General features: G+C 45.8%; 1 protein-coding gene across 5 annotated transcripts in view; it reads left to right on the plus strand.

Annotated features, from left to right (window-relative positions):
- The window catches only part of ICA1 (islet cell autoantigen 1, 69kDa), a 153320-nt gene extending 146694 nt beyond the window's left edge, over positions 1–6626 (plus strand). For 4 of the 5 annotated variants that reach the window (XM_008563850.1, XM_008563858.1, XM_008563869.1 and 1 more), the window contains one exon: positions 6362–6626. In XM_008563850.1, the coding sequence (XP_008562072.1) occupies positions 6362–6483 (122 nt within the window). In that variant the 3' untranslated portion in view covers positions 6484–6626. Of the gene's footprint in view, positions 1–3799; positions 3890–6361 lie in introns of all 5 variants that reach the window. The other variant, XM_008563845.1, reaches the window with a different exon arrangement.
- The last annotated feature ends 9058 nt before the right edge of the window (positions 6627–15684 follow it).

The raw sequence follows: 15684 nt of genomic DNA on the forward strand, positions 1-15684 counted from the left end.
ACTGTGTGCTAATACTTTGCTATCTCTTCAAATAATGCTTCATAGGTGTACTTCTCACAGTTTAAAAGAGTACTTTAACAGTTTATCTTAATTCAGTAGTCATATATTTGAACACCCATTGGGTGCCAGGCCGTGCACTGAAGAATATAGAGATGAATAATGCATGGTCCCTGGTGTCAAGAGGCTCATGACTCTAGGAGCTGGGACAAAAATGCAGACTCATAAATATAGTATCATTCTATAATTAAATCCACTGGAAAGTATGAATCTTAGAATGGCAGGTGCACAGTGTTAAACCTGTTGTTTCTGTGGCATATACTGAGTGGCATTCTTGCTCTGGACATTGTTTTCACTGCCCCATCTGAACTCTGCCATCCAATCATGATCTCTCTTGAGGGCGTTATCAGAGACAAAACCTTTTCTTTAAAAAACACTGTCATCGGTGCATCTCAGTAAAAGGATACAGTTTTAAGCATAGTAGCCCCAACAGTGACGCATCATCGATGATCTACATTTTACAGTGAGAATCAACAATGGACTTAATCAGCAAACATCTGTCTGTACTGAGTTAATTGGGAGCACAATGAAGAAAAAAATCCTGTCTCATTGAGAAGGCAGGACTTACACATAAAGAATTAAAGCAGAGGTGCAAAGAAGCATATGGTAAAGTTTTAAATTAAATATGAGTCATGCCCAAACATCCTGGACAGACAGTAAAGGTTGTGGGGAACTGGTCTTGCTTCACCTATGATGTGAGTGCTGAATGCCTCTTAATTATTCAGGGGCAGCAGGACAAAAGGGCCATTACAGAATGTGGGCTATACACACTAAATGCCATTGTAAGGGTATGGCATGAAGTTAAAGAGGGCTTTCTTGGGCCGGCCCAGTGGTGCACTGCTACAGTGCGCCGCTTGGGAGCACGGTGGCGCTCCTGCCGAGGGTTCGGATCCCACATACAGACCGGTTCCCGCTCACTGGCTGAGCGAGGTGTGGGAGCAACACCGAGGGTTGCGATCCCGTTGCCGGTCCCGGTCCGGTACGGGCGCGACACTGAGGGTTGCGATCCGTTGCCGGACACGAAAAAAGACAAAAAGGAAAAAAAAAAAAATAGGGCTTTCTTTACCCTCATATATTTGGAATGGACCATCATTTATTTGTCTGCATTAATTAAACCTTCCAATTCAAATCAGTTAGGTAGAACACAAATGGACTGGATCATATTGGAAGTAGAGAAAACATGCAGTTTCCTATTGCTACATTTAATGGTGTCTGCTTTCAAGGATGCCCACTCTCACCACTTCGATTTAACATAGCACTCACGTCTTAGTGTACTAGCCAGAGCAATCAGGCAAGAGAAAGAAATAAAGGGCATCCAGATTGGAAAAGGTGAAGTCAAACTGTCCCTATTTGCAGGTGACCTGATAATATACATAGAAAAACCTAAACACTCTATCAAAAAACTCCTAGAGCTAGTTAATAATTTCAGTAATGTCGCAGGATACAAAATAAATGCCCCCCAATTTTATATTCTCCAATAATGAGCTAATAGAAAGAGAAATCAAGAAAGTAAGCCCATTTACAATAGTCATACACAAAAATAAAATACCTAGGAATCAATTTAACCAGGGAGGTGAAAGATCTCTACAATGAGAACTACAAACTACTATTGAAAGAAATTAAAGAAGACACAAAAAGATGGAAAGACATTCCATGCTCTTGGATTGGAAGAATTAACATTGTGAAAGTGTCTATACTACCCAAAGCAATCTACAGATTCATTGCAATCCCCATCAAAATACCAATGACATTTTTCACAGAAATGGAAAAAACAATCTCAACATTCATATAGAACAACAAAAGACCCCAAATAGCCAAAGCAATCCTGCCTGAGCAAAAAAAAACCAGGGGCATAACACTACCTGACTTCAAATTATACTACAAACGTATAGTAACCAAAACAGCATGGTACTGGCATAAAAATAGACATTTGGATCAGTGGAGCAGAATAGAGAACCCAGAAATCACCCCTAAGGCTTACAGCCATCTGATATTTGACAAAGGGAACAAAAACATACATTGGGGAAAAGACTGCCTATTCAATAAGTGGTGCTCGGAAAATTGGATATTCATATGCAGAAGAATGAAACAACATGCACCTCTCACCATATACTAAAATCAACTCAAAATGGATTAAAGACTTAAGTATAAGACCCGAAACTGTAAAATTACTAAGGGAAAGTAAAAGTGAAAAACTTCAGGAACCAGGTCTGGGCACAGACTTTATGAGCATGAGCCTGAAACCACAAGCAACAAAAGAAAAAATGAACAAATGAGACTATATCAAACTAAAAAGCTTCTCCACAGTAAAGGAAACAATCAACAGAGTGAAACGACAACCTACAGAGTGGGAGAAAATTTTTTGCTAACTATGCATACGACAAGGGATTAATATCCATAATATACAAGGAACTCAAGCAATTACACACTAAAAAAACAAATAACCCAACTAAAAAATGGGCAAAGGAACTGAATAGACATTTTTCAAAGGCAGACATACAAATGGCCAAAAGGTACCTGAAAAAATGTTCAACATCACTAGTCATCAGGGAAATGCAAATTAAAACCACATTGAGATATCTCACCCCAGTTAGACTGGCTATAATCAAGAAGACAGAGAATAAAAAATGCTGGCAAGGATGTGGAGAGAAGGGAATGCTCCTATACTGTTGGTAGAACTGTAAATTAGTACAGCCACTATGGAAAACAGTATGGAGGTTTCTCAAATAACTACAGATATATCTTCCATATGATCCAGCAATCCCACTTCTAGGTATATACCCAGAGGAATGGAAATCATCATGTCAAAGGCATACCTGCACTCCCAGGTTCATCACAGCTCTGTTTACAATAGTCAAGACATGGAACCAGCCTAAATGTCCATCGATGGACGATTGGATAATGAAACTGTGGTATATATACATCGTGGAATACTACTCTGCCACAAAAATGAATGAAATTCTCCCATTTGCAACAACATGGATGAGCTCGGAGAAACTTATGTTGAGTGAAATAAGCAAAGCACAGAAAGATAAATGCCATATGTAATCATAAGTGGGAGCTAAGAGAGAAAGAAGGAAGGAAAGAAAGACCACAGTGTGTTGGACTTGCAGAGGGAGAGAACGTACCTAGGGATATAAAGTGGAGTGGGGAAACAAAGTGGATGGGGAGAGAGGTGGGGGAAAATTGTGGGGATAATTGGGTGGGGGACACGGGGTATAGTCACAATTTGTGGTACTGGGCATGCTGCAGCATTTATCTGGCCATCACATTTTAGGCGCAAGTGGTGACAATTTGCTTTGTACCCCATGAATGTTCATAACCAATAAAAATAAGGTGTCTGCTTTTTTAAACTTTCCCCACTTGTGACAGAAAAGCAGACACCTGATTTCCTTGCAGCACTGTTGATAATATTTGTTGTGATTATGAAATGACAATACTTGAAAAGAAATAGGCATAAAATTAAAAATGCAAAAATGCTTTAATCTTAGCCATTTCTTGTTCACTTTTTAAAATCCAGTCTTTTCCTGTCTTTCGTGTCTGAATCGGTCATGATTATACACGTCTGCTCTCCCCTTGAATGCATTCCACTACGAGGAACATGAGAGAAGGGTCTTGTCATACCAGCCTCTTCCCTTTCTTTGGAGCCACCAGGGTTGAGAACCTTGTATGTGCCCAGCAACTGGTGGGTCATTGTGACTGCTCTTCACCAAGTCTAATGTCCTCTGGTTTTGAATATTAGGCTGGTCAGAGAGCAATGTCAATCTTCCTTCTACTGCATGGCAAGCACCAAAGACAAGCAGTCCAAATGACAACAGACCTGCAGTGAAAGGTAATAACGGTATTTTATCCCCCTGCAATAACAATTGCCTTCCTTTCCACTGGCCTGTCACTATTTTCTGTATTTCTTTACTAACTTCCATTTGAGCATCTAGAGCTCAAAGCAGGGCAATGGGATAGAGAGTTTTGCATGATCCTAGAAATTACATTCTGACTTTTTTTCTGGCTTAATGTCCTAGTTTACAATTCCCTTTATTAAATTGTAACTAACAAGGATGAATCAAATATCTGTTCCATGTGATTGGGTGCTCTCCAGTGTTGGGTGGAAATATCAAGGTAGGAAAGGTCATTGAGGTTTGCTATATTTAGCCAAAAATAACCATTTCCACCAGCAAATAAGGCATGAATTAGTGCTCCTGAGAAAGGACCAGGTTTTAGTTGTCAAAAGAGGTCCTTTCAAGCTCATGAGATCTGTTCTGTTTGGGGACAGGCCTCCAAAGAGAACATCTGCTTGAGCGAAGATCTCATCTCTACCTGTGGCTCTCTCTGTTGCTTTGGTCCTCACCCCCCTTCCCTTTGTTGGCCACGGGAAGTTGAAGGAAGTGTCTATCCCCTGTCGTCAGAAAGGGTTCCTATGATGTTCCTCTCTTAGTGTTGTGCAAATAAGTTCGACCTGGTTTTGCCTTCAACAGTGGCAGCCTTGGGAATGTGAGCATGGCACAATCACCTGGCTCCCTGTGGCAGGACCATGATCACTTTCTGGGGTTAGGGGGAAGGGGAAGAGAGCATGGAGCATATTTTCACTGGAGATATCTTTAAGATTTCTTGATATTCTCTATCAAGAATAGAGATCATCGACCTAAATCAGTCTTGCCCCATACAGTTTCCTTGCATGACCTTCTGCGTGACTAAAGGAAGTCGGGTTACTCCATTTTTTCTGCAGTTCTCCCCAGTCCCCTGACCAAGCTATATTGAGCTCTCTCAAGTCTCGGTTATCATATCAAGATAAAACAGGTGTTTTGTGGGCTCACTGCAGGTAGAATCCAACTAATGTTACATAGTAATAACTTCCATGTTACCAACTGGTCTTGCTAGCAGCAGTTTTATCACTGTAATAGATACATTGACTTTCTTGTTATAAAGTAATATATGTATATACAAGAGATTTTGAAAAAAAAAGAGAGGCGAATCATAGTTCTTCACTGAAGAGTACACTGTCAGCATTTCAGTGCCATTTTACTGAAAGGCTCAAAGCCCCTGTTTACACTGGTAGAATCCCACCATTTCTACCCCATCACTCCAGTATAACCACTTTTAGCAACTTGTCTTCCAGTATTTTTTGAGACTCTTTCAAACCAGATGGCCAGCACATTCTTAGCTGCTCTCAAATAAAACCTAACCTGTCAGAGAGACATTTTCTTCATGCTTCTGACACTCCATCCCCCTGGAAAAGAAAAAAAAAAAAAAAAGCCTGGGTCGTCCAAGCCAACAAACTTAGATCCTCATGTGGAATGGTTTATATTAAACCTGGGCCGGCCCGGTGGCGCACTGGAGAGTGCGCCGCTTGGGAGCGCGGCGGCGCTCCCGCCAAGGGTTCGGATCCCATGTGGAGACCGGTTCCCGCTCACTGGCTGAGTGCGGGGTGAACGCAACACCAGGGGTTGCGATCCCGTTGCCGGTCCCTGGTGCGGGCGTGACACCGAGGATTGCGATCCCGTTACCGGTCAGTAAAAAAATACAAAAAGGAAAAAAAAAATAAAAATAATAAAAAAAATAAAAAGAGCCCCCAACTTATTTAGAAATCATTTGCATGAGGCACTCTTTTGAAAATGTTCTCCTCATCTGGAAAATAATGTGGCTCTATAATCGTGGTCTTCAGGAAGCCAGGGCAGGGGTTTCTGTGAAAGGGCAGAAGAAGGGAGAGTCCCTGCCAGGCTGAGGGTGTCGAGCCCACTGGGAAAAGGGAAGGCCTGTCAGGGGCCTCCTTCCTTTAGCAGGAGATGGTTGCAGAAAGCAGTGACCGTGATAGAAGAGGGGAAGCCAGGCCTGGGCACCAGCCTCCTCCTGAGCCCGTCTCTTTGAAGGGTGAAGAGTGACTGTGATATTTCTTCCAACCCAGCACATGTGAAAAGATCCCTGCAGCAGACACTGGAAAGCACCTCACTTCCTCAGCTGTTCAGTCTCATTTCTGAAATAACTGTGCTGTTTCCGGGTTGTGGTGAAGTGGCAGGGCCTGAGGTGCCGGGCAACTCCGTGGGCTGTGGCCATTCGCTGGGGCTGGGGTGCACGTGGGGTTCACTAACACAGGAGCTCATTCTTCACTGAGCTTCAGGACATGGGTTAGGAATGTTATATGCAACCAACCAACCAGGGGGCATAGAACTCCCTAACCATTGCTAGAGGTCGTATAACAGGGCAGTCCAAGTGAATGTGCTCCCTGTTCAGGTTGACGTGCCTGCACCCAGCATGGCAGAAGTGGGCGTTTGGAAAGAGGGCTTGCTAATGCTTCCTCTTCTCTCCCCAGAGCCTTCTAAGTCCGCCTCAGACCTGACTGCCTGGTTCAGCCTCTTTGCTGACCTCGACCCATTATCAAACCCTGATGCTGTGGGGAAAACTGATAAAGAACATGAATTACTCAATGCATGAGTCTGCAGTCTTCAGGAGGAAGCCCACATGCTGCTCCTCAGCAGCTCACCTGCAGGCGAGCAGAAGTATAACATGATCAGTATGCTGTTTTAATATTTATGTGCCATTTTAATAAAACAAAAGGGTCCCAGGCCCGGTTTATATTGGTGTACTTACTCTTATTTGGTATAAAGGGTTGTAGTGCATTCTCTGTATGGATCTAAGCAACACAGGACTGTCTAGGCGTGATTTCCAGGCCACCACCCTCCTGCCAATGTCCCATCATGGCTGCTGCAGTGTCTCTGGGCTACTGTGAGACCCAAGTCCAGATTGTAAACCTACTTTGTGTTAGATTTAAATAAAATGTCCTACAGCCTCAGAGGCAGCAGAAAGCCAACAAAGGTTAAGGGCCTCCTGTGCCCTCTGCCCCTGTCCCCCTTAGAGGGGGACTGCAGGAAGATTCCCTCTTCCTGCCAAGCCACCTTCCAGAGAGCTCTGGAGAAAGCTCTGGCCAATCAAAGACACTGTCCCTGCAGGGCTTGCCTGGTAGCCCATGCATTCTCACACTGGCAGGGGAGCTGGGCTTTTTTCGGCTGCACGCACCTTTCTATGGAAAGCAGCCATTTTTGCAGACAGCAGTGTCTCCTGTCCTCTTCATAGCTGGAGTTCAAAAGCATGGAATTCTGGAGCCCCTTGTGACACTGTTTTTTTGTTTTTGTTTTTTTTTTTTAAATTAAACTATTTGACACGCAAAGTTCATGAAGTCCGTGGTGGGACAGTATTGTGCTGAGGGAGATGCTACGGGGGTGGGGGCTGGAGTGGGACAGAGGAGGAGGAGCGGTCCCACCTGCAGCCTTGAAACTGTTGTACACCCCCCCCCCCCAGATAAGACAGCGCAGGGAAGGACAACACGGGACTTTTGTCATGGATCAGGCAGGACTGGGAGCAGCAGTTGTACCTTTGGACACATCAGCAACTCAGGTTCTCTGCCAGTGTTAGAGGCCCCAGAGCTGGCAGCTCTCTTCCCCTCCCATGTCACAGGTGACCTGCCAAGTGAGGGCCACACACACATCCACAGAGCCTAGGTACCCCACTTTCAATGAGCTAGTGGCCCTGAGTGGGGGTGGATTCGATGATGAGCCAGGAAGTGGTTCTACATGCTCAGCTGGGCCAGGAGGTCTCCTGGGCTCCTGCAGGTTCAGTCCTAGCTCTCAAAGGGCTTCCTGGGACTACTTCCCAAAACATGTACACAAGAATGCCTCCATGGAAGGGCCCGGCCACAGCAATGACCGCGGGCCTCCACAAGACACCCAGACTGGAGACAGGGACTGTGGAAGGTGTTCTGCATGGGGGGGGGGGGGGTCCCCAGGTGCTGGGGCCCAGTGCATTGTAGCTCCTGCAGCTCTGCTCCCTTCTTGGCCCACCAGAGGCTGTCCACAGAGTCCTGTCAGAATCTTAGCAGATTTCTCAGCCTGGCGTTCGTGGGCTTTAAGGATATCAAGATACAGCTCCAGGACCGGCCTCTCGACCCTTTACACACACACCACCACCCCACACACACACACCACACCCCCCATACACACCACACCCCCAACACACACACCACACACACCACCACCCCCCACACACGCACCCCCCCCACACACACACACACATGAGTGTTTGCTGGACCCCCTCAACCCTCCCCCAGTCCTGGGCATTGCTCTCAGGAGCCTCCTCAGAGCCCACCTCCTCCACAAGGACTTCTCCAAGTGCAGCCCCGGGGATGCCTGTGAGGAACTGAGGAACCGGTCCCCATCTCTCCCTGAGAATCCATCAGTCCCTGCCCTCCCTTCCCGCCCCTCTCGCACTGTGTTCAGCAATGCCAGCTCTGCCTGGCCTCAGAAGGCCTGTGCCTTATGCATTGGCTTCTACCACTAGGTGCTGCAACCCCAGAGGACAGGGGCCTTAATTCCCCAAATCCCTGTCTCCCTAGCAATCAGCACCCTGGAGTCACCTTGTGAGCAATGGCTTAATGGCTGCTGAATGGAGCTGCCCTGCACGGACTGCGGATAGGGCACAGACTTTCATCCTGGACCACATTTATTTGCAGCAGTGAGAGCCCACAGCAGCCGCAGAAGTGGCTGCTCAGTCCAGCCTAGAGGCCCAGACAGCAGGTGGGGGAGGGGGGATGGGTGGGGCTCTTCCGTTTTGAATGGATTGCTTTAAATACTAACAGGCTGCATTTTAAAATTGATCCATGGGTGAGGAGAGAGGAGGTTTGTGGAAGTTGGGCAGGCTTTGCTACAAGGAAAGGGAAAGAATTGCACATGGAGACTTATCTCCCCGAATTTGCTTCACATTTTTGTGAAAAAAAAAAAGATTCAATTCCCTTTCCCATCTGCAGTCCACTTGGCCAGCCTCTTGATCCCTTTTGATAGACGTGTTTTGATCTGGGCTCACACAAAGCCCCTTGACCACCTCTCCAGTTTAAGGAGAAGCAGCTGCTGCCTGATTCTCTTTTAAGTGGCCTGTGTGCTGACCCAGCCAGGGGGCTTACTCTGGGACCCACCTCAGGGCTCCTCTCAACACCTACAGACTGTCTCTGGCATGAAGGTGACAAAGGTCCCCTGCCCTCTTCCCAACTCTTGCTTCTCCCTCATTTTTAGCCCATGTTGTGAGGCTGGTCTGACCCACAGTTGCGCTGGAACCCTTGGGGAAATTCATAGAGCACCTGTTCCGGGAAAGCTTTCCTTCCATCTTAGGTGGTCTGCAAGTCTCCCTTCCCTTCTGCCCCCCCCCCGCCCTCCGCCAATATATAAAGAATATACAAATTTCAGAGAGGGAGCCAGAAACGATTCTGCTTCCTCCCTTTTTGCTTCTTTCCCTGGCTGGCATGGGCTCTTGGTGCCCTTTATAGATTCATTCCCTTCAAAATGTAATTTTAGAAATGTCAAGTTGATTTTGAGTTCTGGGAGAGTGAGAAAAGCATCCATCAGCTTCTGATTTAGAAATGCACCAAGTTAGGGAGAACCAGCACTTTGTCTGAGGTTTTTGCCCAGGAAAACGTGATCTGCTGGGAGCTGGCAGCCCTGGGAGCCCTCAGTTGCCAGTGGGCATGTAGGCTGGGCCCATTTATTGTGCATTCCACGATGGTGGGAGGGCCAGGGCTGAGGCCCCTGCAGGTGCCACATGAGGCCACCAAGCCACCTGGGTCAAGATGGCACCTGCCAGGCCTCTCTCACCATCTGCCTGTGCTTCAGCTCCTGCAGCCAGCTAACTGAACTCCACACTTCTCTCTCTCAAGGAGACCTCTCCCCATGGGGACACACTGGCAATGGCTCAGGGCTAAATATTAGGACTATTTGATTTTGCCAATATATCAAAGTTGAACCTGTCTTTGTGATCAATAGTGTCCTCCAGATAGGCCATGGCAGTTAACCCTCTGCCTTGATTTAAACCACCTTCCCAGTCCTCTGACTGGCACCACTCACAGTGCAGGGATGTGGGTCTCTTCAGATTTGTTGGAAAAGGACTTCAGCTTGGAGCCAAGTACACATGATTGGCAATGGCTGCCAAGAATTCTGCAATCAGAAGGGTTCTGATAATTGAGCAATGTCTGTGATGGGTGTGGAGCAATGAGTGGCAGCAACCAATGCTGCATTAGACCTTGCCTTTCACGGTGCTTTTAGCGTTAACTTTTTTTTCTTTTTCCATGAAAAGTAACTAGGATTCTGGAACCTTGAGAAAGGGGCATGTATGGAGGAGAAAAGCAAAAAGTTGAAAGAGCACATCATTACTGAAACCTAACCCAACTCAAACTGACTTCAACAACAACAGAAACACGGGTGTGGATATATTTGCTCAGGTCACCGAAAAGTCGAAGTGTAGGCTTCGGGCATAACTGAGCTCCGTTGTCCTCACCAACTATCCCCTCTTCAGCTCTCAGCTCTGGTCCCCTCTGTTGCTTCATTCCAACAGGCTTTTCTCACAAGGAGGCAAAATGGCCACCAGCATCTCCAGCCGAAGTCTCAGAATTGAGCCTGCTTCGGGTCCCGGATCCACTCTTCAATCACTGGGACCAAGGGGTGGGGTGGGGTGGGGTGGGGTGGGAAATAGTCTGTTTGCCCAGCTTTTTGTGTGTGCTTATTCCTGGAGTCTGACCCTCAGGGACTGAAAATAGAGTAAAGGATAGTTCCTCAAGGCAAAATTGGGCAAAAATGCTGTTCCTAGAGGAAGAAAGCAGGGATGTTGGGCAGGAAAATGCAACAGAGATCCACTCGGTTTCCGGGATGACTTTATGGAGACACTTGTCCACCCCTACCTGGCAGGCACTGGGGTGGGAAGCTTGGAGCTCTTAGTGGCCTGTTGAGGACGCCAACCTTGCAGACGACTTCAAGGAATCACGAAAGGGCTCGCAGAGCTTTTCGCATCAGGCCCGCTCATGCCCAGATGAGGAAACAGAAGGACCAAAGGGATGTCAAAAAACAAATTCACTATTAATGGAAAACACAGGCTGCCTGACTCCTGGGCCAAGGCTTCTTTTACATGAAGCCGTTGGCTAGAAATTGAGAGCTATAGAAAAGAATTCAAAGCCAGGTGAAACTCCTTCTTGTTCTTTTTTTAGAGGTCAGTTATTAAATATACCCTTAGGAGACAGAATCTAGGTGAGCCGTTTAAATCAGTAGTTTAAAAAAACAAAAAGAGTTTGCTCTGAAGCCAGGCAAAGCTGTGGTCAAACCCAGGCTCCACCAGCTATAAGTCATATACCCTCTCTGTTCTTCAGTTTTCTCATCCGTAAAACAGGGTTAGTAACATTCCCTGCCTCATGGAGTTATTACAAGGATTAAGTGAGTTGATGCCCCAAAGACTTTAGCACTGTACTTGCACACAGCAGAGCAAAAACATAGCCACAAGTGTCACCGAAGTCTACTCTCTTGGTAAAACGCTATTGAAGTAGGAGGCAGAAGCTGCTGCTTCTCCCAATGACCTTCCATAAGACTCTCCAAGCCCCATTTTCTCTCCCCACCATTTATTAACTCACTCCTAAATATCATAGGAATGGGATGGGGAATAGGACAAGACTTGAAAGTCTAACGAACGAGCTGCCCCTGATTTTTCTATAAAGCTGAACAAGATTCTGTCCTGAGACTGGGAGAAATGAAGTGGGTTCTCGGCCAGACAAAAGGGACACACTGCAAAACTTGCCAATGTTAAAGGTATTTTTAAAACACGTCACAAACCAGGACATTGATCAAAAGAAACAAGGATACAGAGCAACTGGAACTCTCATATGTTGTTGATGGGAATGCAAAATGCAAATGTGGGTTAAATGTGTCCCTTAAAGTTCATGTACTGGAAACCTAATCTTCACTGTAAGTGTTAAGAGGGTAGGAAATCCAATTATGGTAATTGAAAGGTGGGACCCTTGAAAGGTGATTAGATTGTGAAGACCTTGCTCTAGTGAATGGATTGATCCATTTATGGAGTAATGCAGTGATGGTTTAATGGGTGCTCATGGGCGTGGTTTTGATGACTTTAAAAGGAGAGCAAGCGAGGAGGTTAGCTCTCTTGCTCAGCCCATTCTTCCCATGTGATGCCCTGCTCTGCAGCAGAAAAAGGCCCTCATCAGATGTACCCCCTGGACTGTGGACTTCCAGCCTTCGTACTATAAGAAATACATTTCATTTTCTTATAAATTACCTAGTTTCAGATATTCTGTGATAAGCAACAGAAACAGACTAATACAGCCGCTTCAGAAAACAGTTTGGCAGTTTCACAGAAAGTTAAACACACACTTAACATACAACCCAGCAATCCCACACCTAGGATTTACCCTAGAGAAAAAAGAATTATGTTCACACAAAAACCTGTATGTGAATGTGTGTAGCAGCGTTACTCATAATCTCCAAAAACTGTAAATCACCCAAATGTCCTTCAACTGATGAAAGGATAAAAATAGTGCGGTACATGCATACAGTGGAATTTTATTTAGCAGTGAACATGAACTATTGATATACACAACAACATGATAATTCACACTGGTAGCATGTGCCCCCTGCTATGGGAAGGACACTTCACCTCTGTGGTATTCTTTCCCAAAACTTATAACCCAGTCTAGTCATAAGAACAAAATCAAACAAACTTAAACTGAGGGGCAATTCTACAAAATACCTGACCAGTACCCTTCAAAAGTGTCAAGGTCATGAAAAACAAAAGGCCGAGAAACCACCACAGATGGGTGGAAACTAAGGAGCCAGGGCAACTAAATGGCACATGGGATTCTGGATTGGATTCTGGAACACAAAAAGAACATTATCGGAAAAAGTGGTGAAATCCAAGTAAAGTCTATGAGTAGTTTAGTTAACAGTATTATACCAGTGTTAATTTTGACAACTGTCCTATAGCTATATGAAATGTTAACAATAGGGAAAGCCGGGTAAAGGGTACACTGAAAGTGTTCTAAAACAAAAGGTTGTTTGTTGTTCTTTATAAAAAGGCTTCACACTGTGTGATTCCATTTGTATGACATTTTGGGAAAGGCAAACCTATAAGGACAGATATCAGATCAGTGGTTGCCAGGGGCTGAATTGGAGAAGGGGTTGACTCTAAACGGGCACAATTTTTGGAGGGCGATGGAACTCACCAATTTACAGAAAATTTATAGAACATTTAATTTACAATTTATACAAAAATTGTTGGTGGTTACATGACTATATGCGTTTGTCAAAATCCATACAACTGTACACTAAAAAGGATGAGTGGTACTGTATGTAAATTGTGCCTCAATAATATGCCTCTAGAAAAAGAGAAAAGAAATCAGACTGTGGACGCTGCAGAACTGGATGCCAGCACTACGGGAAAGGAGAGCCCCTGAGACATCCCTGAAGCAGAGAGACAGCCTCAGTTGCAGATCAGGGTGTCCGATCGGCCTCAGGCTCCAGGGAAGATAACTCTGTTCAGTGTTTTTCTCCTGCGATGTCCACCATCTGTGTAGGAGTCAGGACACGGCCGATTGTGCTTCAGCAACAATCACCACAGCATCCCAGTGGCTTAAAACAAAGAAGTTTGCTTCCTTTGAGAAGTTTTCTCATGCTCTATTTCCAAGGAGGGTCAGCAGGCTCTGCCCCACAAATCCTCAGGGGCTCATGCTGATGACGTGTCACCAGCCCACTGCTGATCACAGGAAACCCGTGAGCTTCTCAGTCACTGCAGGAAGGAAAGGCAGAGCTGGAGGGTCAGGCATTGGCTGTTTTAGGGTTTGTCCTAGGAGTGGCACACTCCTCCTCCCTCCATTACCCAGGAACGGTCACGTGGCCCTGCCTAATCCAAGGAGCTGGGAAATGGGACAGGGTAGCCAGAATATTTCATGAGCAATACTATCTTTTATAAAGGTTCTTGGTCTTTAAAGTCGATTTTGAAAAGCTTGCAACAATAAAGTCTACTTTGTTCAAAGGTAAGAAGAAAATGTACATGTACTTCTTAAAGGATTTTGTGTTTTGTTTTTAGTAGACCATGGTCTTATATTACAGGAAGTTGTGTTTTCACAGAAGATTGGGAAAATTCTGTGTGAATGCACTGTTATTGACAAACATTCAGGATGCCCGCCACACCTGTATCCCCCCTTCTAAGCAATCCTGGCTCCCACTGTGCCAGGAGAGACACAGTCTTGGGGTAGGAAGTCATGCTCTGAGCCTTGGGACCTCCCGGTCTCAGCTGACTAGCTCAGGAAGCCAGTGTGGTAGGCCTCCTAGCAGAATAAATTTTCACCCAGAGAAGAGTCGGAGTTATCAGATTCTCCCTGCTGTGATTCTGAGCTGGTGATAACGTAAAATAATTTGTCAATTATAAAAGCAACAGACACCAAAATTCACAGAAACAATGTGCAGTTACTACAAAGCAATAAGAGCCTTGAGCAATCAGAAACACACAAGCAAGCAGAGTACAGGGGTACAGAAAAGATTCCCAGTGGGGGGATGAGATGGCTGGCAGTGGCTGAGTCCCCACCAGGACTGAGTATCACCACACTCCTGCTGCTCATCCAAGCTTATTTCATCAATTGCATCTCTTTGTATTCTCCTCTAAAAAGAGGATCTCTGGCCTTAACACAAAATAAACACCTATGTCCTCCGCTCTGATAATCAGTAAGAAACTGACCTGAGGGCCCTAATGTTCTCAACATGCCCCAGTGCTTGCTCTAGAGTTCTCAAACATTTCACTATAGTCATTGGACTAGTGTTCATTCTCCCTGAGCACATGATTAAACTCAAATTCTGGAGCCCTCCAGCTCTCTATGAACCTTTTCCTTCTTCCACCCTGCTCCTGTTGCCCGACTCTTGGAGCATTTCAGTAGAATGTCCAGGCCCACCAGGATGCCCCTTCCTCAGTTGCTGGGATACATCCCCAAGAACAATCTCAGTGCTGGATAACTAATGGCCTCAGCATTAGGGTGGGCAACTACTTCATGACTTCCTCTAGTAGACAGCTGATCAGCAGTGCTCAGGAAACCTCTGAAATTAGGTGGGGTCCTACACCCAGGTCCCCTCTGCCAGCCAGTGAGGAGGTGATTACTTTTAGAAATGCCACATCAGTAGAGGCTGGATTACGTATCAGCTCTCTGAGGCTTCCTTCTCCAGCCACTTCTCAGGGAGCTGGTTTATTGACTTCGACCTGAAGTGTCTCTTGAACTGCGGAGCCCTGCAGGTCTATTCCACATTTAGAGAGCATCCTCCACTGTCTCCCATCCCCAGCACAAACAGAAGACATTCTTAGGACCAGCACAGCACTTCACAGATCACCCTTGCTTTCACTCTCTTCCGGTAATTCATTGCTACTTCTGATGGCTGGTTATCAACTCTTTCTGCCCTCTTACAAACTACATCCTGGCCCAGGGATTTACGGACTCTTAAGGGTTCTGTACATCCTCTGAAATCATGTCATTTTTTTGTGAAAATGCACCTATGTGGATTTTTAACCCGAGGAAATAGTCTAGAGCTTCCACAAATCCTCAAAGGGGTTGATGAACAATATGGGTCAGGAACATTCCTCCTCACCTTAGGCGAAGGCTGATGCAGAGGGCACCAGTGCTTGGTGCTTCCCGTGAGAACCGATAGCCACAGCACGCACGCGTCAGCAAGCTGGAGGTACCCAGGCCCCGTTCCTTGCAGGGAGGTCATGGCCACTCTGCACTCCTCTCTTCTTGCCCTTAATGGCTGAATTGGTCAAGCATAGGCCTCAGCAGTC

The sequence above is a fragment of the Galeopterus variegatus genome, unplaced genomic scaffold (assembly GCF_000696425.1).
Source record: "Galeopterus variegatus unplaced genomic scaffold, G_variegatus-3.0.2 Scaffold177, whole genome shotgun sequence".
Lineage (NCBI taxonomy): Eukaryota > Metazoa > Chordata > Mammalia > Dermoptera > Cynocephalidae > Galeopterus > Galeopterus variegatus.